The sequence below is a fragment of the Pogoniulus pusillus genome, chromosome 39 (genome assembly GCF_015220805.1).
Source record: "Pogoniulus pusillus isolate bPogPus1 chromosome 39, bPogPus1.pri, whole genome shotgun sequence".
Taxonomy (NCBI): domain Eukaryota; kingdom Metazoa; phylum Chordata; class Aves; order Piciformes; family Lybiidae; genus Pogoniulus; species Pogoniulus pusillus.
Window position 1 is genome coordinate 2,433,617 of NC_087302.1, and position 24,947 is coordinate 2,458,563.

A 24,947-nucleotide genomic window follows, 5' to 3' on the forward strand; every position below is an offset into this window, starting at 1 on the left:
TTGAGCCTCCCTTGTTCAAAGCACAAACAGAAGCCAAGCACAAATTCAGGCTGAGCAGAGCATGGATGGAGAGCAGCCCTGTGGAGAAGGACTTGAAGGTGCTCATGTGTGCAGAGCTGGACATGCCCCAGCACTGTGCACTCCCAGCCCAGCTCCAGCAGTGTCCTGGGGTGATCCCCAGCAGCATGGGCAGCAGGGGCAAGGAGGGGGATTCTGTCCTCCTGCTCTGCTGAGACCCCTCCTGCTGTACTAGGGCAGCTGTGGAGCTCTCAGCACAGCACAGACAGGGCCCTATTGGAGCAGGGCCAGAGGAGGCCAAAGCAATGCTGACAGGGCTGGAATGGCTCTGCTGTGAGGCCAGGCTGGGAGAGTTGGGGGCACTCAGCCAGCCCCTGTGGTCTGCAGGGGGTTGGACTAGATGTGCTGCAAAGGTCCCTTCCCACCCAAACCAGTTTGGGATACAATGAAATTGTCCCTGGCAGAGACCCTGGCAAAGAGATGCTGGCAGAAGGCTGAAAGGACAAGCAGGAGATGCTCTTTCTTGCAGAGGACATCAGCCCCAGCACAAGGCCTCGAGTTTGGACTTTTAAATGCCTTTCCCACCTGAACTGACTCCAGCAGATTTTGCAGACCAGCACCAAATCCCCAGCACAGCTCCAGGGTGGGTGGGGAATGGCTGAGAGCAGCCCTAAGGAACATGACCTGGGGGTCTGGGGTGATGAAAAGCTCAACAGGAGCCTGCAGTGGGAGTGCAGCCCAGACACAACCCTGTGCTGGGCTGCAGCCAGAGCAGTGTGGGCACAGGGCAAGGGAGGGGATTCTGCCCCTTGGCTCTGCTCTCCTCACACCCCACCTGCAGTCCTGGGGGCAGTTCTGCAGCCCCCAGCACAAGCAGGACATGGAAGTGTTGGAGGCAGTGCAGAGGAGGCCACCAAGATGCTGAGAGGGCTGCAGCAGCTCTGCTGTGAGGACAGGCTGAGAGAGTTGGGGCTGTGCAGGCTGGAGAGGAGAAGGCTTGGAGGAGACCTTGGAGTGGCCTTGCAGGATCTGAAGGAGGCTACAGGAGGGCTGGGGAGGGACTATAGAGAAGATCTGGTAACGAGAGGAGGAGGAGGAGGAATGGGTTTGAAGTGGCAGAGGGGAGACTGAAAGTGGATGTGAGGAAGAAGTTGTTTTGCAGGAAGGGTGGTGAGAGACTGGCACAGGTTGAGGGTGGTGAGACACTGGCATAGGTTGAGGGTGATGAGAGACTGGCACAGGTTGAGGGTGGTGAGACACTGGCACAGGTTGAGGGTAGTGAGACACTGGCATAGGTTGCCCAGGGAGGTTGTGGAGCACAGAATCACCCAACGTGATCAAAGATCACGTTGGGTGATTCTGTGCTCCACAACCTCCCTGGAGGTGTTCAAGACCAGGTTGGATGAGTCCTTGAGCAACCTGTTCTAGTGGGAGGTGTCCCTGCCCATGGCAGGGGGTGTTGGAACTGGCTGAGCTTTGAGCTCCCTTCCAAGCTAACCCATTCTACCATTCGATGACTCTGTCAGCTGCTGGGGGGAGCTGGTGCAGCTCCTGGGGAGCACAGAGTGGTTCTCATCCCACCGAAAGATCAGCGCCAAGGTCAGCAAGTGCCAAGAGCAGCACTATTGGGGTTCACTCCGCTCGCTGCCAGCCCAGCATCGGGCACCGGGAGCCGCCGGTGGGGCAGGCGGAGATGCGCAGCCCCGTCCGGGAGAGGCTGGTCGGGTTCCCCCCCCCCGGAGCCCCGGCTTCTCCGGTAACCGTCTGGCTCTCTCTTGTGGCTGCTCAGCCCCGGTGCAGCCTCACTGCACCGAAAAGCAAAGCCACGACCCAGAAAATAGCATCCCAGAGACCTGTGGTACCACGGAGAGTGTCACGAGTGGGGGACACATGAAGGTGAGAGCTCTGTCCTAGGGGTCCAGCACTCCACATTCCCCTGATGCAATGGCAGAGAGGTGAAGGCTGCTCTGTGCATCCAGCCTGTGCATCCTCACAGGCAGAGGCTGGCCACAGCTCATCACACCCTCCACAGATCCAGCCAGGGCTCTCCCCATTCTCCAGCTCACTTGGGGAAGAAATAATATCCACAACGAGAGGGGGAAAAAAACCAATGCTGGAAGATGAGCAGTGATGTGCCACCCAGTCCACATCCCAGTCCATCCAGCCCTGCAGGCAGAGCCTGTCTGCAGCTCATCACATGCACCACAGCCCCAGCCAGTGCTGCCTCCCCTTTATATTGCATTTAGACAGGGGGAAAGATATCCATTATAAGGCAAAAAAAAACCCAACAACAACCTGTTGGGAGAGCAGTGATGATGTCCCAAGCAGTCCCCATCCCACTTCTCCCCACATTGCTGCAGGCAGAGCCTCGTTGCAGCTCATCACACTCACCACAGCTCCAGCCAGAGCTGCCTCCCCTTTATATCCCTTTTAGACTCGGGGGATAGGAAAAGAACAACCATTCTAAGAAACAAAGTGTTGGAAGAGCAATGAGGATGTATGACCCAGTCCCCATCTCTCTGCTCCCTTCATCCTCATCCCACTGCCCCCTCCATCCCACGGGCAGAGCCCAGACACAGCTCATCACACCTGCCACAGCCACTGCTCTCTTGTGTACATCCCTCTAAGAAAAAACATCCACTCTAAGCAAAAAGATCTTTGGAGGAACAGTGAGGATGTACAACCCAGTCCCCATCCCTCTGCCCCCTCCATCCTCATCCCACTGCTTCCTCCATCCCACAGGCAGAGCCCAGACACAGCTCATCACACCTGCCACAGCCACCACTGTTTCTTTTGTACATCCCACTAAGAAAAAACATCCACTCTAAGCAAGAAGATCCTTGGAGGAGAAGTGAGGACGTACAACCCAGTCCCCATCCCTCTGCTCCTCCATCCCCATCTCACTGCTTCCTCTATACCCATTCCTCTGCTCCCTCCATCCCCATCTCACTGCTTCCTCCATCCCCATCCCTCTGCTTCTCCATCCCCATCCCTCTGCTCCTCCATCCCCATCTCACTGCTCCCTCCATCTCCATCTCACTGCTCCCTCCATCCCCATCCCTCTGCTCCTCCATCCTCATCTCACTGCTCCCTCCATCCCCATCTCACTGCTCCCCTCCATTCCCATCCCTCTGCTCCTCCATCCCCATCTCACTGCTTCCTCCATCCCCATCCCTCTGCTTCTCCATCCCCATCCCTCTGCTCACTCCATCCCCATCTCACTGCTCCCTCCATCCCCATCTCACTGCTCACTCCATCCCCATCTCACTGCTCCCTCCATCCCCATCTCACTGCTCCCTCCATCCCCATCTCACTGCTCACTCCATCCCCATCCCACTGCTCCCTGCATCCCCATCCCACTGCTCACTTCATCCCCATCTCACTGCTCCCTCCATCCCCATCTCACTGCTCCCTCCATACCCATCTCACTGCTTCCTCCATCCCCATCTCACTGCTTCCTCCATACCCATCCCTCTGCTCCTCCACACCCATCTCACTGCCCCCTCCATCCCCGTCCCTCTGCTCCCTCCATCCCTCTACCCCCTCCATCTGCCCAGCCACAGCTCACCACACCCTCCACAGCTCCCTCCCTTTTATACCCCATCTCAAAGCCTTGCCACTGATTTTTCTCTTCCGTGGGTGGCTCAGGCTGTAATTAAGAGCCCTTCTCTCCAGCCTGCCCCAGCTCCCAGCTCTGGCAGCTGCTCTTTAAGGGAAGGAAACCCCCTTTTTGTCCTCACTCTCCTTTATAATTTCTTCTTCTTCCCCCCCCTCCTCTCCTTCCATTCCCCCCTTTCCACCTTCCCCAACCCTCCCTTCTGAACATAAAGGGATGACAGTGCTCCAAGCCAGGGTCTTTTGCATTTCTGAGTTGGTTCTGTTAATTGGAAGGAGGGTTAAGAATCTGCAAGGTCGTTTCAATCTACATCTGACCTTCAGAGTAATCCTCTATGCCAACACCAGAGCATGTCATTAAAATGAGGCCCCTCTCCCATATCCCGGCATCCCTTTTATTCTCTCCTTGTGCACATTAATTGCTCATAAGTTGATTTGATCTCCCTATTCTGCAAGAAGTAAATTGCCCTCTTATTTCGCCATTTTCCTCCTGTTTTCTTAATTAGGCCCTTCAAAATCTCTAGGGCCTCAGCCAGGGCTGCAGGGCTCATCCTGGGAATAAATTTTGATCTCAGCCTGATAAAGAGTTGAGCAAACCCAGAGAGCGAACAATGTCACAGCCTCCCCCCCCCCCCACCACCACCACTGCCACCAACCCCCAGCCCCTCACCCCCCTCCTTCCCTGCTATTCTCCTGACATGAAAAGGCTATCAGCTTCTGCCTCTCTTAATAGAGGAAATAATTCACACTCCAGGCCTTGTTCTCTATTTAGTCTTCACACTCCCCAGATAAATCAGAGAATCGAGCAGGGTGGAAGAGAGCTCCAAGCTCAGACAGCACAACCTAGCACCCAGCCCTGCCCAACCAACCAGACCATGGCACTAAGTGCCCCAGCCAGGCTTGGCTGCAACACCTCCAGCCACAGCCACTCCACCACCTCCCTGGGCAGCCCATTCCAGTGCCAATCACTCTCTCTGCCAGGAACTTCCAGCATCCAAGGCTGAACCTGCCCTGGCACAGCTTCAGGCTGTGTCCCCTTCTGTCCCTGGCTGCCTGGCAGCAGAGCCCAACCCCACCTGGCTACAGCCTCCCTGCAGGCAGCTGCAGGCAGCAATCAGCTCTGCCCTGAGCCTCCTCTGCTGCAGGCTGCACCCCCCCCAGCTCCCTCAGCCTCTCCTCACAGGGCTGTGCTCCAGGCCCCTCCCCAGCCTTGCTGCCCTTCTCCAAACACCTTCCAGCACCTCAGCATCAAAACAGGGAGGTGTTTTTTTCAGTGGGTTTTAGAAGTGTCTGAACCTATTGGCACTGGAATGGGCTGCCCAGGGAGGTGGTGGAGTGGCTGTGGCTGGAGGTGTTGCAGCCAAGCCTGGCTGGGGCACTTAGTGCCATGGTCTGGTTGGCTGGGCAGGGCTGGGTGCTAGGTTGGGCTGGAGGAGCTTGGAGCTCTCTTCCAACCTGCTTGATTATATGATTCTAACTCATTCTTTTGCTCCTCCCTCTCCCAGCTTCCTCATGCTCTTATTTTTTGGGTGGGGATTGGGGTTTTAGTTTGTTTAGTTTATGGTGAGAGTTTTTTTGTTTGTTATGTTTTTTTCTTCCAACATTTTCTAAGATTACTTCAGTTTTGGGCTCCCAGTTGAACAAAGTACCCATGGGACACTAATGTGCCCTTGTCCAATGGCATCTTGGGGGGCACTGAGCAGAGTGTGCCCAGCAGAACAAGGGAGGTTCTCCTGCTCCTCTGCTTTGCCCTGCTGAGACCTCATCTTGAGTGCTGCCTTCAGTTTGGGGCTCCCCAGATGAAATGGGACAGGAACTGCTGGAGAGAGTCCTATGAGGATGATGAGGGGAGTGGAGCACTGCCTGGTGAGGAGAGGCTGAGGGACCTGGGGCTGCTTAGTCTAGAGGAGACTGAGAGGGGATTGAATCAATGTCTGTAACTCTCTGAGGGCTGGGGGTCAGGAGTTGGGGACAGGCTCTGCTCACTGCTCCCTGGCATAGGACAAGCAGCAGTGGATGGAAGCTGCAGCACAGGAGGTTGCAGCTCAGCACAAGGGAGAACTTCCTTACTGGAAGGCTCCCAGAGCCCTGGCACAGGCTGCCCAGAGAGGTTGTGGAGTCTCCTTGTGTGGAGCCTTTCCAGGCCTGTCTGGATGTGTTGCTGTGTGCCCTGAGCTAGATTGGATGGTCCTGCTCTGGCAGGGGGGTTGGACTGGATGATCTCTTTGGGTGCCTTCCCACCCCTGACATCCTGTGAGCCTGTGACCTGCCCCTGTGGTTTTTCCATCCTGGGAAGTCTCTCTGCAGATGGATTTTCTTCATGTTTGTCCCCTGTGTGTGTTTAACATCCTCAGAAAGGGCAGTGGGAACGTTCAGAGCAAGTAACTTGGCAGTCCAGGTGAGAGAGTGACCTGCTAGAGAGAGCCCTGATGGCCAAGGTCAATGGTGTCTGCAGTGGGGCATGAAGAAGAGTGTGGGCAATAGGTTGAGGGAGGTTCTCCTGCCCCTCTACTCTGTCCTAATGAGGCTGCATCTGGAGGATTGTGTCCAGTTCAGGGCTCCCCAGTTCAAGAGAGACAGAAAACTGCTGGGGAGAGTCCAGAGGAGGCTGGGAAGATGCTGGAGGGCCTGGAGCAGCTCTGTGAGGAGCAAAGGCTGAGAGCCCTGGGGCTGAGCCTGCAGAAGAGCAGCCCCAGGGAGGATATGATCTGTGCTCAGCAAGAGCTAAAGTGTAAGGGGCAAGAGGATGGGGCTGGGCCCTTCTCAGTGACACAACAAGGGGCAGTGGGCACAAACTGGCACCCAGGAGGCACCATCTGAACAGGACAAGAAACTTCTTCAGTGTGAGGCTGCTGGATCCCTGCAGCAGGCTGCCCAGATTGTGGAGACTCCTTCTCTGGAGAGCTTCCAACCCTCCCTGGGCATTATGACCCTGAGCAAGCCTCTGTGGGTGCCCTGCTGGAGCAGTGGGGTTGGCCTGGATGATCTCCAGAGGTCCCATCCAACCCTCAACCATGCTGGTATTCTATGAACACAGCAGGTGGCTCTACACACACAGATCCACCAGCATGGCATGTGATGGGTTGTGCCAGGCAAGGTCTCAGCCCACACAACTCACAGATGTCTTTCTCTCTGCCTGCACTGAGCTAGGGATTGCTCAGCCTGTTGGCACCCTGAGGTTGACAGCCTGCCCCAGAGCCTCCCTGTGCCAGGGCTCCAGGCCCTCTGCAGCACCCTGAGGTGATGTTAAACCAGCACCAACAGCCACAATGCAGCAACAAAGCCTCCAGCCCCATACCCACTCCAAAAGCCCCCCAACAGGTAGGAAGCACAACTGAGCTCCTGAGGTGGCTCCAGCATTACTCTTGCCAGGCTCAGACCAGGATGAGCACCAGAAACTTACCCCACCCCTAGCACCATGCTCAGCCCTAGGGACCCAGCTACTTCCAGCTCCACTCTCTGGGGCCTTGTGACTGTGATTAATTAAGGGGCCAAGCCTAGTTGCAATTAAGCATCCAGCAGATGGGGCAGCACCTCACAAGTCCCAGCTGTGCTCAACACCGGGAGCTGTGGAACTCACAGAATCAGGCAGGGTTGGAAGGCACCACAAGGAGCAGCCAGTCCCAACCCCCTGCCATGCCCAGGGACACCCTACCCTAGAGCAGGCTGCACACAGCCTCAGCCAGCCTGGCCTCAAACACCTCCAGCCATGGGGCCTCAACCACCTCCCTGGGCAACCCATTCCAGCCTCTCACCACTCTCCTGCTCAACAACTTCCTCCTCACCTCCAGCCTCACCCTCCCCACCTCCAGCTTTGCTCCATCCCCCCCACTCCTGCCACTCCCTCACAGCCTCAAAAGTCCCTCCCCAGCTTTTTTGGAGCCCCCTTCAGATCCTGGCAGGCCACAAGAAGGTCACCTGGGAGCCTCCTCTGCTCCAGCCTGCACAGCCCCAACTCTTTCAGGCTGTGCTCACAGCAGAGCTGCTGCAGCCTCTGAGCATCCTCCTGGCCCTGCTCTGGACACTCTCCAGCATCTCCACAGCCCTCTTGTCCCAGGGGCTCCAGAGCTGGATGCAGCACTCCAGGTGGGGTCTCAGCAGAGCAGAGCAGAGCAGAGCAGAGCAGAGCAGAGCAGAGCAGAGGGGGAGAATCCCCTCCCTGGCCCTGCTGGCCACACTGCTGCTGCTGCAGCCCAGGCTCTGCTTGGCTCTCTGGGCTGCAATTGCACTTAAACCTCCCAAACCAACCTGGGCCTAGGTGAATGAGTGGAACAGAAGTGATCTCCTCTCCAACAGAACCAAAATACTCCAAGCAGCCCTCCAAATCCAGGGGAGCTCCCCTGCAAGGTGGGGATCTGCTGGAGCTCAACCTCTGGGCACAGCTGTGGTATCCCTGAGGGAAGGTAGCTCTGAAGTGCTTCCTGCTCCACGACCTTCTCTCCTCCAGGCTGAGAAGAGGCAGCTCACACTGCAAGCACCCCAGGATGTTGTAAATAAATATATTTTAATGGATATTTTTTTTTCTCTCCTTCCATTCCAGTTCATTCTTTTATACATTTTTTTTTCTTTATAAAACAGTAGTAAAATTTTTGAATCAGAGCACAGTGCATTAAAAAAACAACCAACAAACAAAACAAAAAGAAAACCAAACAAAACCCCCCAAAAGGTAAAAAAAAAGAAGAAGAATCCACAACTGTTTCCCTGTGGCTGGAGGGGAGGGGAAGGGAGGGGAGATGCCACAGCTCGTGTTGAGCAATGGAAGGTCCTCTGCCCATTGGTGCCTGGAGCAGGAGTTCATCCCAGTCAGACCCACACCAGCTGGGGACCACCAGTGAGGGCCCAGGGGAACCACTCCACAGCCACAATAATCCCAGGGGTTTCACCTGGCAGCCCTTGAAGCTCCTGTGCAGACCCTCTGGTGACCACAGACCCAGAGGCCACCCCCATCTAGAGGTACTCAGTGTGGGTACAGAGGCTGCTGCCCTGCCAGGGGGGGATTCTTCTTTGCAGGCACTAATGGCAGCACATGAAGGATGCCAAGGCCCCCCTGTGAACCAGCCCCAACCCCACCAGGGCACAGCCCAGTGCCCCTTGCCCTCACCCCCTTCCCTGCAGCCCTGCAGAGCAGTGGATGGACCCTGCCCTGCCCCAGGACACCTCCAACACCTCCTTCCTCTCCATCACCTTCTCACTTTCTGCACTTCCCCACACCCTCACATCCCACAGGCACCTCTCTGGGGGGGGCTACTGGGGCTGGCCCCCACCTTGCAATCCCAAAACCACCCACAACAGAGCAGTCTTGTCCCTCCTTGGCTGGGCTTTCCCCTCACAGTGCCAACCTTATGACATCCTCCATCCTTGACTCAGGATGGGGTACACCCAGTGATTCCCATCCTGTGGGCTCCTGCCCATCCAGCCACAGCTCCCACAGCCCTGGGGGAGTGATGCTGGGCTCTGAAGGGGGATCACAAAGTTGTGCTCTCCACTCCCCAGCCTTCCCTGACAAAAAATCTTGTGGTATGTTCCCTGTGAAGAGCATCTCTCCTCCCCTGCTCAGCTCCCTCCTCACCACCAGCCAGGCTGAGGAGGCAGAAAGCTCAAAGAATCTTCCCATCACAGAGCTGTCCTGGCTGGGGAAGGAGCTGGTGGCACTGGGAAGAGAAATAAACCCCAGGAGGCAAAGGCAGAGAGGAGCAGCTGAGGTTTGGCAATCAGCACAAACTATTCCCAGGTCCTGGGACAGATCCCAGACCTCCATGCCTAGAGAGAATCACAGAATGGGTTAGGTTGGAAGGGGATCTCAAAGATCATCTAGTTCCAATCCCCTCCCAGAGGCAGGGACACCTCCCAGATGTGGGACAGGTCATCTGCTTTCAACAAGTATCCCCAGAAGTAAGTGTAAAACCCCTTAACCTCCCCCCTGAAGAGCCAGACGGGGCAGAGGCACCTCTGTGGGGATGTCTCAAGGGAAGCTGAAGGTCGTCTGGCACCATGCAGCCCTTGTCCAGAGCCTGGCATGGTTTTGGAGTAGTGGATGCTACCAAACCCCGAGGAGGGGGCTCCCCCCAAAGTGGGAGTCACAGGAGGGGGTCGACCAAGCATCAAACACCCCAGCCCAGCTGTTTTGGAAGCCTTGAAGTTAAATTTGTAGCTTCAGACCCAGCTCACTCAGCCTACACCCCAGAGCCCTGCAAATTAACCTGCTCCAATTAACGCCTCCCTGCGAGCAGGACAGGCAGTGTCTGCTCCAAGGAAGGAGGCACCACGAAGGATGTGGCACCACAAAGCATCTGCAGGGCTCAGAGGCCACCTCTGGGGAAGACTTGTTAGGGACATGGGCTCCCAGAGGGAGATGGCAAGGAGGCAGCAAGCCAGACCAAGAGCACTGAGCGCTGTCCCTCTCCTCTCCTGCCGGCGACTTGAAGGCTCCTGCCTGCTCCAGCACCCTGGGGAAAGGGGTTGGGACCTGGAGGGTTTTGCTGAAAGGCAAAGCAGCTGAGATCACACTCCCAGGCTGGGCAATCTGCAGTCAGGCCAACGCCACAGAAGCCAAGGAGGCTTCCTGGGCAAAAAGAAAAGCTTGCAAAAGCCAGGGCGGTACCCAGAGCCTCGGTCCCGGCCCCTCGTTGCATAGAGAAAAGGTAACTCCTACGTAGGTTCAAGTGCTGGGCAGGAAGGGCTGCTCCTGCCAGGGGAGAGCCCTCAACTTCACTAACCAAACTCCCAAGTCCTTGCCCCTGGTGCTGGAGCAGCTCCTCTGTCACAGCATGTCTGCATCCTCCATGCTGAAGCTGCTCCGGCGACTGCTGGCCTTGGAAGCCTCCGGGGACATGGCTGAGAACAAGGGGTCGGAGGCCAGGGGCAGCATGGTGTCCTGCATCAGCATCAAGTCCAGCTCCTTCTTGGATAGGGATGGGAAGGAAGCACTGTGGCTGGGCTCCAGGCTGTCTGGGAAGCCTCGGGAGCCGTCGTCGAAGCTCAGGCTGTGGGTGAAGTCCAGTTGGTGGTAGGGAGATTGAGGGGGTGGAGGCAGCGCTGGCTGCAGCTGCGTTTCGGGGTCCGGGGGTGGCAGCAGCGGTTCCAGCGTCCCCTCGTCCCCACTGGCTTCTTGCTTGACCACCTGCTGAGCCAGCTCGGCCACGTTGACACCTGAGGGCGAGGAGGTGGGCAGCCCGTGGACACGTGCCTGCATCTCCAGCTCCTGCCAAGAGAGCAGAGCAGGTCTTTGGTGGGCACAGAGGTTAAGTGGCACAGATGGAGGCGGCAGGGACAGAGGGACCAAGAAGGTCAGGAGGGAAAGGAGACCACGGAAGAAGCAAAGGCTGGAAAAGCAATAGAACAAGGGGACACAGCAACCAGCAATAGAACAAGGGGACACAGTCTCAAGTTGTGCCAGGGTAGGAATAGGCTGGATATTAGGAAGAAGTTCTTCACAGAGAGAGTGATTGGCATTGGAATGGGCTGCCCAGGGAGGTGGTGGAGGCACCGTCCCTGGGGGGCTTCAAGAAAAGCCTGGATGAGGCACTTAGTGCCATGGTCTGGTTGATTGGTTAGGGCTGGGTGCTAGGTTGGACTGGATGAGCTTGGAGGTCTCTTCCAACCTGGCTGATTCTATGATTCTATGAAAAGAGTGAGTCAGGCAGAGCTCAACCCTCGCAGCAGTGACCTAAGCCTCAGAGGTCTGCTTTGTCTGAAGGGTTTGTCCCTGGTGACTTGACAGCTCTAAGGAGGAGAAGAGCCCTGGCCCAGCCCCTTGTCTGGGCAGGAGTGAGCTGTCTGCGGGGCCGGAGCAGAGCAGAGGGAGGGAAGAGCCCAGGGAAGCTCACCTGGATGCGGAGCAGCAGCTGCTTATTTGTCATCTCCAGGCGTCGTGAGTGGTTCTCCAGGTCTCGTGACCTCTGCAGGTCCTTCTGCATCCTCTTGATGTAGTCCACAGATGCCTTCAGGATGGTGCCTTTGTTCCAGCGCACGTCCCTGCCGGGCAGGACGGAAAAAGAGGTTGCCACCTGCGTGCCAGCAACGCGTCCCCTCACCTCTGCTCCACCAAACAGTCCCTCTGAAGGTATTGCCTGCCACGGGGACAAGGGTCAAGCAAGGTCACCAGACCCCCCCCCACACGCTTCTCCCAGCCCCACCCAAGCCATGGCTACGTACAGGTCGTTGGCCTTAGGGATGAGCATCCCCAGCTCTTTGATGCGGTCGTTGATGTTAAACCTTCGCCGCCTCTCGACTGCAGGGTGAGAAGAGAAGGATGGAGGTGAGGAGGCAGCAAGAGCAGGAGGAAATCGATGGCCCCATCAGCTGCTTCCAGCTCATGGGGGTGGGAGCCACCATCATATCCTGGCCAGACCCCTACCTAGAGATAGGGGTACTGAGGATGAGAACCACACTGGGCCAAGCTTTCGGCACCTGGCTCCCATCCACCACCCCAGCAGGAGCAGGTCTGACCTTCCCCAGCGCTAATGAGAGGGACAGGAGGGTCCTGCTGACCACAGACACCTTGCAGAGCTGGGAAAGAGCTGGGGGTGTACTTCCTCATGCTGAGATGGGATGGGGAGGGGGAACCCAAGGCTCAGAGAGAGAGGCAGTGAGGATGAAGAGGGACAGGCACAGGGCTGGAAGGGTGGGAGAGGGCAAGCCAGAGCCAGACTCACTCAGGTTGTGATTGTCTTTCTTCTGACGCTCTTTCGCCAGGGCTCGGCTCTCAGCATCTGCAAGAGACTCACAATGTCACCCAGGGGGCACAATGCTGTATCTTACCCCACCAGCATCCCAGGCTGGTGGGCTGAGCACCCCAGCACCCCCTGAGCCACTCTCCCCACCCACAGGCACAAGGACAGTTCTGCCACTCGCCATCACCACCAGCTCCGAAGCCGTACCTGTCAGCTCTCTCTTCTGGGTGAGGTCAGCAGGGCAGGAGCTGCTGGTGACACCTACAAGGGAGGCTGTCACTTGGGGGTCCCCAGTATAGACATTCATGTGACTGCTGGACATGGGTAGCTGCAAAGCAGAGGGACAGGCAGGTTAGCTCCATCTGGGACTGCGGGACCAGGGCTCAAGCCCTGCTGCGTGGCCGCTGGGACGGGAGTGAGCAGCCCAGGCAGGTGTAATTGTCTTGCTGGGCCCTTAAAGCAGCTATAATCAGAGCAGCAAAGCAAACAGGACTTCAAAGGGCACTGCTGATCCCCTCCCACGGCCAGCATCTAAAATAGGGCAGATGAATCACAGCTGAGCAGGGCTCGGCAGGATGAATCCCACTGGGAGGCAGAAGCTGCCCTGCGGATCCAATCGGAGAGATGGAGCCACTGCGAGGGAGCTTCTGGCTGGGAAACCTCTCCCAGCAGGAGCCTCCCTCAACTTTGCTCTCCTGAGAGCCCACCTGCAACACTGCCTCCAGCTCTGGTGTGCCCAGCACAAGGACATGGAGCTGTTGGAAAGGGTCCAGAAGAGGCCACAAAGATGATGAGAGGGCTGGAGAACCTCTCCCGTGGAGGTTGTTTCCCAGGTTTTGCAGCCTGGGGAACAGAAGGCTCCAGGAAGACCTCAGAGCAGCCTTCCAGTACCTGAAGGGGCTACAGGGGAGCTGGAGAGGGACTTCTGACAAGGGCTGGGAGTGACAGACTAAGAGAGGACGAACTGAAACTTGAGGAGGGCAGAATGAGACTGGAGATGAGACAGAAATTCTTGAGAGTGAGGGTGGGGAGACACTGGCACAGGTTGCCCAGGGAGGTGTTCAAGGCCAGGCTGGATGAGGCCTTGAGCAACCTGAGCTAGTGGCAGATGTCCCTGTCCATGGCAGGGGAGTTGGAACTGGATGATCTTGAAGGCCCCTTCCAACCCAAACCATTCCATGAATCGCCATCATGCTGCAGCAGATGCTTGGTCCCTCCCCACATCCCTCTCCCAGCACCTGGCATTTATGAGGACTCTCAGCTGTCATTAACTAGGAGAAGCTGAGGAACTGGCTCTGGAGCTGTAAAAGGGAGACCTCGCTGCCTCCTTCCCTCCCTCAGCCCCAGGCACACCTGCCCCAGGCATGAGTCTGGGCCAGGCTGGCACCTGGGCATCACCTCAGGGATGCAGCAGAAGGAAAAGCCCCCTCTGTGCCACCTCTGCCCTACAGCCCAGGGTTTGATCTCAGCCTCACCGTGTTGGGCATCTGGACTTCAGGGTTAATGTAGCCCAAGACATCATCCAAGCGCATGATGTCATCGATGACCTCATCAAACTGAAACAGAAAGTGCCAATGAGCAAAGGAAAAAGGACTTTGAAGTGCCCTTCTCAGCCCCTTGCTTCCCCCCAGCAGCACGGTTGGCACCTCCTGACCTCGCGCTCGGGGTTGGAGCCGATGTTGAGCATGGCCATGGGGCTGTTGGGGGCACTGTTGCCCGCCGAGGAGGACAGGACGTGGCCAGGTCGGACGCCAGGGGAGGCGGCCGGGGGCGGCTTGGGAGAGTGGCTGATGGGGCTGACGTGGGCAGCAAACTTGTTCCCGTAGGTTTCTGAGAGGTAAGCTTGAACCTTCTTGTCCCGAGACTTCTGCAGGTGGTAGGTGGTAGGGTTCTCCAGGTAGGACTGCACCTGCATGGAGAAAGGAGGCTGTGGTCAGCTGGGGTTGGGCTCTTCTGCCAGACAACTCCAAGCAGTGCTAGGGGCTGGGGACAGAGTGGCTGAGAGCAGCCAGGCAGAGAGGGAGCTGGGGGTGCTGGGAGAGAGGAGCTGAACATGAGGCAGCAGTGCCCAGGTGGGCAGCAGAGCCAATGGCATCCTGGGCTGGCTCAGCAGCAGTGTGGGCAGCAGGACAAGGGAGGTTCCTGTGCCCCTGTGCTCAGCACTGCTCAGGCCACCCCTGGAGTGCTGTGTCCAGCTCTGGGCTCCTCCATTGCAGAGAGATGTTGAGGTGCTGGAAGGTGTTTGGAGAAGGGCAGCAAGGCTGGGGAGGGGCCTGGAGCACAGCCCTGTGAGGAGAGGCTGAGGGAGCTGGGGAGGTGCAGCCTGCAGCAGAGGAGGCTCAGGGCAGAGCTCATTGCTGCCTGCAGCTGCCTGCAGGGAGGCTGTAGCCAGGTGGGGTTGGGCTCTGCTGCCAGGCAAAGGGAACACAGCCTCAAGCTGTGCCAGGGCAGGTCTAGGCTGGCTGTTAGGAGGAAGTTGTTGGCAGAGAGAGTGATTGGCACTGGAATGGGCTGCCCAGGGAGGTGGTAGAGTGGCTGTGCCTGGAGGTGTTGAAGCCAAGCCTGGCTGGGGCACTTAGTGCCATGGTCTGGTTGGTTGGGCAGGGCTGGGTGCTAGGTTGGGCTGGCTGAGCTTGGAGCTCTCTTCCAACCTGCTCGATTCTATGATTCTATGATACAGCCTCAAGCTGTGCCAGGGCAGGTTCAGGCTGGATGTTAGGAAGAAGCTCTTCACAGCAAGTGAGATTGGCACTAGAATGGGCTGCCTGGGGAGGTTGTGGAGTGCCATCCCTGGAGGTGTTTAAAAGGAGGCTACATGAGGCACTTAGTGCCAGGGGTTAGTTAATTAGAAGGTGTTAGGGGATAGGTTGGACTTGATGACCTCAGAGGTCTTTCCCAGCCTGGTTAATTCTGTGATTCTGTGACTCTGACCCACAGAGTGTCAGGGGCTGGAAGGGACCTCCAAAGCTCACCCAGTCCACCTCCCCCCTTGCCAGAGCAGCATCACCCAGAGCACATCACACAGGAACACATCCAGGAGCACCTTGAATAACTCCAGAGAGGAAGACTCCACAACCCTCCCTGTGCAACCTGTTCCATCAGGGATCTCTTCCACCCTCCTCAGCCCTCGGGGAAAGAAGGGGACGGAGCCAGCACTATACCTTGAGGACCTCTCCAGGCACGGGTGGTGGGGACTGGTAGTGCACAGGGGTGTTGATGGCCGGGGTGGAGGCCACCGGCATGCGCTGCTGCTGCATGTAGTTCATCATCATCTGCTGCTGCACTCGCTCCCGCTCCGCCTCCTGCTGCGCCTGCTGCTTCATCAGCTCCATCCGCAGCCCGATGCGCGACGCCATGCTGCTCCGGCGGGGGGGCGCCCGGGTGCCCGCCTGGCACGGAGGTGACCCTGCGAGAAGGACACAGAACGGTTTAGGTCAGAAGGGACCTCAAAGATCGTCTGGTTCCCACCCCCCCTCCCCAGCCATAGGCAGACACGCTTCCCACTAGAGCAGGTTGTTCAGCCACAACTGATTCTGCAGGAGGGAAACTGAGGCACGGGGAAGGAGCAGACATCCTGGAGTGCCTAGAGGAGCTGCTGACTAAGCCAGGATGATCTCCATCCACAACGCCGGATGGAGGGGTCTGCCCTCCTGGCACGGCTCCCTGCCGTGCCAGCACGCTCAGAGCCCTGGGGACAGGCAGGGCACGCAGGGAGGGAGGGCACAGGGCTGGCGGGGAGCAGGCAGGGCACCCAGGGAGGGAGGGCACAGGGCAGGCGGGGAGCAGGCAGGGCACCCAGGGAGGGAGGGCACAGGGCAGGCGGGGAGCAGGCAGGACACTCAGGGAGGGAGGGCACAGGGCAGGCGGGGAGCAGGCAGGGCACCCAGGGAGGGAGGGCACAGGGCAGGCGGGGTGCAGGCAGGGCACCCAGGGAGGGAGGGCACAGGGCAGGCGGGGAGCAGGCAGGGCACCAGAAGCAGGACTCACAGCAGCGCCGCGCTCGGGTTCGAGTCGCCGACTTCGGGAAGAGCAGAGCAGAGCAGAGCAGGAAGGGTCGAGAGAGAGAGAGCAAGGAGCAGGAAGAGCCTGAGCCCCGGAGCAGCGCGAAAGGGAAAGGGAAAGCAAGGGAAGGGCAGGAAGAAAAGGCTGGCGGGTGCCAGGAGGCAGCGGTTAACCCTCAGCCTGGCTGTGCCCAGACCTCGGCCCCGCCGCGGGGGGAACAAGGCAGGCTCTGTGCGGGGCGGGCACGGCAGCGCGGAGCGGGGGGCAGGCGAGCGGGGGCCCCGCACGGCACAGACCAGCCCTTGTTCCCCCGGGACAAAGGGGATGGCGCCCGCCGAGGGCAGAGAGGGGAGATGCCATAGCCAGGCTTGGGCATGCCCACAGCCTTCCACGGGGCTGGCAGCGGAGGGAGGATGGGGACTTTTCCCACACCAGGCTAGGATGGAGGTCAAAGAATCATGGAATGGTTTGGGCTGGAAGGGATCTTAAAGCTCATCCAGTTCCAAGCCCCACTGCCATGGGGCAGGGACAGCTCCCACTAGATCAGGTTGCTCAAGGCTGCATCCAGTCTGGTTCTGAACACTTCCAGGCTTATGGAATGACTTTTCCACTACAGGAGTGGCATGGGGATGCAGGATGGCTCTTCCCACACAGGGCTGGGATAGGGATGCAGGATGGCTCTTCCCACACAGGGCTGGGATAGGGATGCAGGATGGCTTTTCACTCACAGGGTTGGGATAGGGATGCAGGATGGCTTGTCCCACATGGAACTGGGATAGGGATGCAGGGTGGCTTGTCCCCCAGTGTTGGGATAGGGATGCAGGATGGCTTGTCCCACATGGAACTGGGATAAGGATGCAGGATGGCTTTTCCCATGCAGGCTGGAACAGGGATGCAGGATGGCTTTTCCCATACAGGGCTGGGATAAGGATGCAGGATGGCTTTTCCTACACAGGGCAGGGATAGGGATGCAGGATGGCTTTTCCCACACAGGCTGGGCTAGGGATGCAGGCAATGCTGTATGGGACAGGGCCTGGACCACAGCATTCTCAGGATAGGAGGGAAGGCAAAGCACAGGACCCAAAGCACACTCTGCCAGGGGACCAGGCAGGAGCCAAGGCCCTGGGGTGTGCTCTGCAGCAGCACAACCAAGCAGCCCTGGAGAGGTTTGCTGCTTAAACACAAGAGGGAACTGCAGACAAAGGCGTGGGTACAGCAGAGGGGGCTTTGGTGAGGCATCTGATACACAGTGCCAGGCCATGTCCTAGGGGGGAAATTAAATCAAGGCAGCATGGGCAGAAATATGATTACATGGCTCAAGAGGCAGCTATTGAACAGCAAGGGGAAGGTAATTAATTAGCTATGGTGGCCTGTCTGAAGGGGGATGGGAGAAGAGGAGCTCAGGACAGATATCAATTGGAGCTTCAGAGAATCACTCTGCTTAGAAAAGACCTTTAAGATCATCAAGTCCTGCCATGAAGAAGGTTGGCACAAACAGCCTGAGAAGAGGGCCCAGGGGGATGCTTGAGAAGAGCCCTGGAAAAGGGCCCAGGGACACCAAGGACAAGCCCACAGCAGATTAACCAAGGCTGAAAGGGGAAAATAAAGCACAGCTGAGGGATGTAACAACCCCAAAAGTTCAGGGCTGGTTGAGAGTAGAAACCTCCAAGAGCAGCAAGGAAATGAGATGAGGCCTTGAGCAAACTGGTCTAGAAGAAGCTCATGCAGGGCAGCTGGAACTTGATGATCTTTAAGGTCCCTTCCAGCTCAAACCATTCTGTGATTTAGTGATTCCCACAGCATGCAAGGTCTGGCCATGCTTTGCAAACCCAGCTCATGCTGCACAGCTGGGGCACAGCCAGGGCAGAGATGGGGGAGAAGGGCAGGAGCCAGGCAAGATGGACACTTTGAGAGGGATTCCAGCACTGAGGGAGAGCAGGAAAGGGATTTCAAAGGCATGGGAAGCTCTGCAGGCAGCTATCCACAAAGCCCTGTGAGCAGCAGAAAGGCTGAGAGCACCCATGGGGGCATGACCACAGGTGGGGGGATAGCACAGGGAGAAAGCCACAGCAGGCAGCACCTCCATACTGGGGAAACCTGTTGCTGAGGGTGAGGATGGAGCTGCCCCATGGCACAGCTTGGGGGGGTCCCCAGCCTTTCTCAGCAAGAGCAGCCAGTACATGGGTGCTAGGTGAAGCATGTCAAGGTGTAGCCACCCATGGCATTGACACCCAATCACCACCCCCAGGCCCACCAGCCCTGGCACCATAGCCCTGTGGGACAGGGGAGTGAAAGTGCTGCCCACTCCCCCTGGGAAGCTCCCGAGGAGAGGAGAAGCCAAGGGTGAGGTTGGGAAAGGGTGGCCAGAGCTGGACCTGATAAAGAGCAGGGCAGGAGGGGGTGGGGAATTAGGTCAAGTTTAAAATAACCTGCTTGGTTCTGCTTGGCCTCTCCCCACCCCCCAAAATGCTGAGCAGCTTCTGCTTTCACTCTGAGTCAGCCCCAGGGGAAGGGAGGGTGGCAGTGGGAAAGGATGGGGACCCAACCAGCATCCTACCCTGGAGGGGCATGTCCCACCCTGGAGATGCATCCTGCCACCCTTTGGTCCATGGGGGTCAGAAACAAAGCACAGGGCAGAGTGTCTCTGTCTGGGATGTTTGATATTCCTGGGAAGGTGAAAAGGCTTTGGCATCCTGGAAAAACCACATCCACAGGCTCTCCTGCTGTGCCAGAGCCATCCCCATGCCAGGGACAACCCCAGCTTGGTCCCTGTCTGGAGGGGTCCCCAGCAATGGCTCACCCCAGCTTGCCTGGCTCTGAGTGGACAGCACAACCAGCCAGGGCATGCCCAGGCATTGGGTTTCCCAGTGGGTGCTGCCAGGGCACCTGCTGGGCACAAGTCCCCAGAGGTCACAGAAGAGGGGAGGGAGGAAGGTGGTGGGAGGCCCAGGGTGGGCAATGGAGCAACAGGAAGGGGATGGAGAGGGAGAAGTGGGGATGAAGGGCAGGAAGGTAGGAGGGAGCAGGGAAAGGGTGGATGGCCCTGGCCTCTCTCCACACCTTGACTCCACCTGTCCTGTCTGGGCACACAGGAGGTGGCTTTTCTTGGAGCAGCCAGCACCCAGGTGGGCTCTCAAGCCCCTGCCTGCAGCCCAGACTGTGCTGCCCATCACCACGAGAAGACAGAGAGCTGAGCTGACCCTGACAGCCCCCAGCCCCACGGGAGAGACCAAGGCACCAGCCTTGGGTCAGCTCCTGAACACATGGGAAAGGAGCCAGTTTCCCAAAGGAAGCTGACCCTGTGCCCCTCCCCATCCCTGCCTCCTTGGTGTGCAGGAAAAAGAGGATCCCACTTTGCTGCACCCTAAAGCCAGAGCAGCTCTTGGAGTGAAAACCTCCCTGGGTGCTGGAGAGCCTGGATGGGCTCCATCAGCACTGGGGGACTGTCCAGGCATCAAACCATGCTCCACCACCAGCCACCAGCCCCACTGCTGGGACAACACATGGGGCTGGAGCCAGGGATTTAATCTCCCTTCAAAATATCTCTGCTGCTGTTTAGCAACAAGGTTATTTCTGGAGCTTTTCCTCCGGGGCTGTGACTGCATCAGGAGCCAAAGACACTCAGACACTTTTATCACAGAACCACAGAATTGCCAGGGCTGGAAGGGACCTCCAGGATCAGCCAGCTCCAAGTCCTCTGCCATGGGCAGGGACACCTCCCACTAGAGCAGGTTGCTCAGAGCCACATCCAGCCTGGCCTTAAACACCTCCAGGGATGAAGCTTCCATCACCTCCCTGGGCAACCTGTTCATGATGAAGAACTTCTTCCTAACATCCAATCTGAATCTTCCAGCTTTGCTCCATCCCCCCCAGTCCTATCACCATCTGACACCCTAAAAAGTCCCTCCCCAGCTTTCTTGTAGCCCCCTTCAGATACTGGAAGGCCACAATAAGGTCTCCTCAGAGCCTTCTCCTCTCCAGACTGAACAACCTCAACTCTCTCATCCTGTCCCCACAGCAGAGCAGCTCCAGCCCTCTGAGCATCCTCATGGCCCTTCTCTGGACACCTTCCAGCACCTGCAGATCTTTCCTGTACCAGGGGCTCCAGAACTGGGCACAGTGCTCCAGGTGGGGTCTCACCAGAGCGCAGCAGAGGAGCAGAATCACCTCCTTGACCTGCTGGCCACAAGGTGGAGGTGAGTGGGGAGTGGCTCTGGCTGAAGCATCTCTGCTGGCACCTAGAGCTGCCCTGACCCTCACGGGACTTTGCACAATCCCAAGCTGTCCCCCGCCCCCACGGGAGCCCAACAAGCAGAGCTGCCCACTGGGTTTCTGCAGTGGCAGCAAGCGGAGCAGTGGCAGCTGCTGAGCAACCAGCGGCAGCTGCTGGAGCCACATCGGCGGCTGCTGCGCAACCGAGGGGCCAGGCTGCTGCGGGAGCTGCTGCAGGCAGCCAGCCTGGGGCACCCAATGCCAGCCCACAGGGACAAAGCAGCCACAGTCAAAACACCACCTCTGCACCCATGCAGCACCCAGTGCCACCCCAAAGAGACAACACCCACAAACTGCCACCTCTGCATCCATGCAGCACCCAGTGCCACCCCAAAGAGACAACAGCCACAGTCAAACTGCCACCTCTGCACCCATGCAGCATCAGTGCCACCCCAAAGAGACAACACCCACAAACCGTCACCTCTGTGCCCATGCAGCACCCAGTGCCACTCCAAAGAGACAACACCCACAGTCAAACTGTCACCTCTGCACCCATGCAGCATCAGTGCCACCCCAAAGAGACAACACCCACAGTCAAACTGCCACCTCTGCACCCATGCAGCACCCAGTGCCACCCCAAAGAGACAACACCCACAGTCAAACTGCCACCTCTGCACCCACACAGCATCAGTGCCACCCCAAAGAGACAACACCCACAGTCAAACTGCCACCTCTGCACCCACACAGCATCAGTGCCACCCCAATGAGACAACACCCACAGTCAAACTGCCACCTCTGCACCCATGCAGCACCCAGTGCCACCCCAAAGAGACAACACCCACAGTCAAACTGCCACCTCTGCACCCATGCAGCACCCAGTGCCACCCCGAAGAGACACCACCCACAGTCAAACTGTCACCTATGCACCCACACAGCACCCAGTGCCACCCCAAAGAGACAACACCCACAGTCAAACTGCCACCTCTGCACCCATGCAGCACCCAGTGCCACCCCAAAGAGACAACACCCACAGTCAAACTGTCACCTCTGCACCCATGCAGCACCCAGTGCCACCCCAAAGAGACAACACCCACAGTCAAACTGTCACCTCTGCACCCATGCAGCACCCAGTGCCACCCCAGAGACAACACCCACAGTCAAACTGCCACCTCTGCACCCACATCACTCAGTGTCACCCAAAACGGACAAAACAGCCACAGTCAAACCTCCACCCCTGTACCCACGCAGCATCGATGCCACCCAAATGGGACAAAACACCCACAGCCAGGCTGCTGCCTCTGCACCCACACAGCATCAGTGCCACCCCAAAGGGACAAAACACCCACAGCAACACTGCTGGCTCTGCACCCACACAGCATCGATGCCACCTTAAAGGGACAAAACACCTACAGGCAGGCTGCTGGCCCTGCACCCATGCAGCACCCAGTGCCACCCAAAAGGGAACAAGCAGCCACAGTCAAACTGTCACCTCTGCACCCACACAGCATCAGTGCCACCCCAAAGGGACAAAACAGTCACAGTCAAACTTCCACCTCTGCATCCACACAGCACCAGTGCCACCCCAAAGAGACAACACCCACAGTCAAACTGTCACCTCTGCACCCATGCAGCACCCAGTGCCACCCCAAAGAGACAACAGCCACAGTCAAACTGTCACCTCTGCACCCATGCAGCACCCAGTGCCACCCCAAAGAGATAACAGCCACAAACTGTCACCTCTGCACCCACACAGCATCAGTGCCACCCCAAAGAGACAACACTCACAGTCAAACTGTCACCTCTGCACCCACACAGCATCAGTGCCACCCCAAAGAGACAACACTCACAGTCAAACTGTCACCTCTGCATCCACACAGCATCAGTGCCACCCCAAAGAGACAACACTCACAGTCAAACTGTCACCTCTGCACCCATGCAGCATCAGTGCCACCCCAAAGAGACAACACCCACAAACTGTCACCTCTGCACCCATGCAGCACCCAGTGCCACCCCAAAGAGACAACACCCACAGTCAAACTGCCACCTCTGCACCCATGCAGCACCCAGTGCCATCCTAACGGCATGAAACACCCACAGCAACGCTGCTGGTCCTGCACCCACACAGCATCAGTGCCACCCCAAAGAGACAACACCCACAGTCAAACTGTCACCTCTGCACCCACATCACTCAGTGTCACCCAAAACGGACAAAACAGCCACAGTCAAACTTCCACCTCTGTACCCACGCAGCATCGATGCCACCCAAATGGGACAAAACACCTACAGGCAGGCTGCTGCCTCTGCACCCACACAGCATCAGTGCCACCCCAAAGGGACAAAACACCCACAGCAACACTGCTGGCTCTGCACCCACACAGCATCAGTGCCACCTCAAAGGGACAAAACACCCACAGGCAGGCTGCTGGCCCTGCACCCATGCAGCACCCAGTGCCACACAAAAGGGAACAAGTAGCCACAGTCAAACTGCCACCTCTGTACCCATGCAGCATCAGTGCCACCCAAAAGGGACAAAACACCTACAGGCAGGCTGCTGCCTCTGCACCCACACAGCATCAGTGCCACCCCAAAGGGACAAAACACCCACAGCCAGGCTGCCACCCCAAAGGGACAAAGCCCCCACAGCAACACTGCCATCTCTGCACCCATGCAGCACCCAGTGCCATCTTAAAGGGACAAAGCCCCCACAGCAACACTGCTGGCTCTGCACCCATGCAGCACCCAGTGCCACCCAAAAGGGACAAAGTCCCCACAGCAACACTGCTGGTCCTGCACCCACAGCACCCAGTGCCACCCAAAAGGGACAAAACACCTACAGCCAGGCTGCTGCCTCTGCACCTATGGATCACTCAGTGCCACCTCAAAGGCACAGAACCCTCACAGCCACACTGCCACCTCTGCACCTATGGATCACTCAGTGCCACCTCAAAGGCACAGAACCCCCACAGCCACACTGCCACCTCTGCACTTGTGGATCACTCAGTGCCACCCCAAAGGGGCAGAACCCTCACAGCCACACTGCCACCTCTGCACCTGTGGATCACTCAGTGCCACCCCAAAGGGGCAGAACCCCCACAACCACACTGCCACCTCTGCACCTGTGGATCACCCAGTGCCACCCCAAAGGGACAGAACCCTCACAGCCACACTGCCACCTCTGCACCTATGGATCACCCAGTGCCACCCCAAAGGGACAGAACCCTCACAGCCACACTGCCACCTCTGCACCTATGGATCACCCAGTGCCACCCCAAAGGGGCAGAACCCTCACAGCCACACTGCCACCTCTGCACCTGTGGATCACTCAGTGCCACCCCAAAGGGACAGAACCCTCACAGCCACACTGCCACCTCTGCACCTATGGATCACTCAGTGCCACCCCAAAGGGACAGAACCCTCACAGCCACACTGCCACCTTTGAATCACTCAGTGCCACCCCAAAGGGACAGAACCCTCACAGCCACACTGCCACCTCTGGATCACTCAGTGCCACCCCAAAGGGACAGAACCCCCACAGCCACACTGCCACCTCTGCACCTGTGGATCACTCAGTGCCACCCCAAAGGGACAGAACCCCCACAGCCACACTGCCACCTCTGAATCACTCAGTGCCACCCCAAAGGGACAGAACCCTCACAGCCACACTGCCACCTCTGGATCACTCAGTGCCACCCCAAAGGGGCAGAACCCCCACAGGCAGGCTGCTGGCCCTGCACCCACGCAGCCCCTCACCACCTCCTGCTCGGGCACCACTGTGCCCAGGTGTAGGTTAGAAATAAAAGCTGCTGTGAGCCACTTTCCAGATTTAGCCCGGGAGAAGTCCAGGGGGGGATCAGGTTTCCCTCCCTGGCTGGCCCACAGGGAAGCAGCACCCACATTGCCCCCCTATGGGCACACACACACAGCCCTACAGCAAATGCAACCCATCTCCTGCCCACCTCCTCCAGAGCTGGATGGAGAAGAAGGGAACCAAACCCTGGGGACAGAGCTGAGAACCCCCAAACTCAGTGCACTGAGGAGCTGCTGCCCCAGCCCTGCTCCCTGCCCTCTGCTCATTCCCCAGTCGATCGTGGCCGTTTGTAAGTGGAAAAATCAATTGGCAGCTTCAGCTGGCAGAGGGCACCCCTAGGGGAAGGAGGGCAGCTGGGGTGGGGGCCACGCTGCCCACCCACCCCCCCCCCATTCCCCTACCCCAGCTCTGGGCTGCTTCATGGACGAGCAAGAGGGCAGTGAAAAGGAAAAGAAAGAAGTGAAAACAGCTCTGCCTCTTCCTCCCCACAGCAAGCCCCCACCGAGCCTTCCTTCCTCCTTTTCAAACGCCAGGGGTGGGGGGCATAGATGGGGGGGAGGGGGTGAATGAGGTCACCCCAAACCAAGCACCCACCACCACTGCAGGGCAGGCTGGCAGGG

General features: G+C 58.0%; 1 protein-coding gene and 1 long non-coding RNA gene across 3 annotated transcripts in view; one reads left to right on the forward strand and one right to left on the reverse strand.

The window, feature by feature from the left end:
- Positions 1 to 8,118: 8,118 nt before the first annotated feature.
- TFEB (transcription factor EB) overlaps positions 8,119 to 24,947 on the reverse strand; it is a 32,090-nt gene continuing 15,261 nt past the window's right edge. For both annotated transcript variants that reach the window (XM_064173899.1, XM_064173898.1), the window contains exons 2-9: positions 15,467 to 15,711; positions 13,960 to 14,214; positions 13,781 to 13,861; positions 12,513 to 12,633; positions 12,288 to 12,344; positions 11,788 to 11,863; positions 11,460 to 11,607; positions 8,119 to 10,834 (exon numbers count right to left, since the gene is read on the reverse strand). In XM_064173899.1, coding sequence (XP_064029969.1) covers positions 10,394 to 10,834; positions 11,460 to 11,607; positions 11,788 to 11,863; positions 12,288 to 12,344; positions 12,513 to 12,633; positions 13,781 to 13,861; positions 13,960 to 14,214; positions 15,467 to 15,661 — 1,374 coding nt within the window. In that variant the 5' untranslated portion in view covers positions 15,662 to 15,711 and the 3' untranslated portion in view covers positions 8,119 to 10,393. The remainder of the gene's footprint in view (positions 10,835 to 11,459; positions 11,608 to 11,787; positions 11,864 to 12,287; positions 12,345 to 12,512; positions 12,634 to 13,780; positions 13,862 to 13,959; positions 14,215 to 15,466; positions 15,712 to 24,947) is intronic.
- LOC135191541 (uncharacterized) overlaps positions 15,129 to 24,947 on the forward strand; it is a 181,163-nt gene continuing 171,344 nt past the window's right edge. The window contains exon 1 of the long non-coding RNA XR_010308841.1: positions 15,129 to 15,171. This is a non-coding gene — a long non-coding RNA (uncharacterized LOC135191541). The remainder of the gene's footprint in view (positions 15,172 to 24,947) is intronic.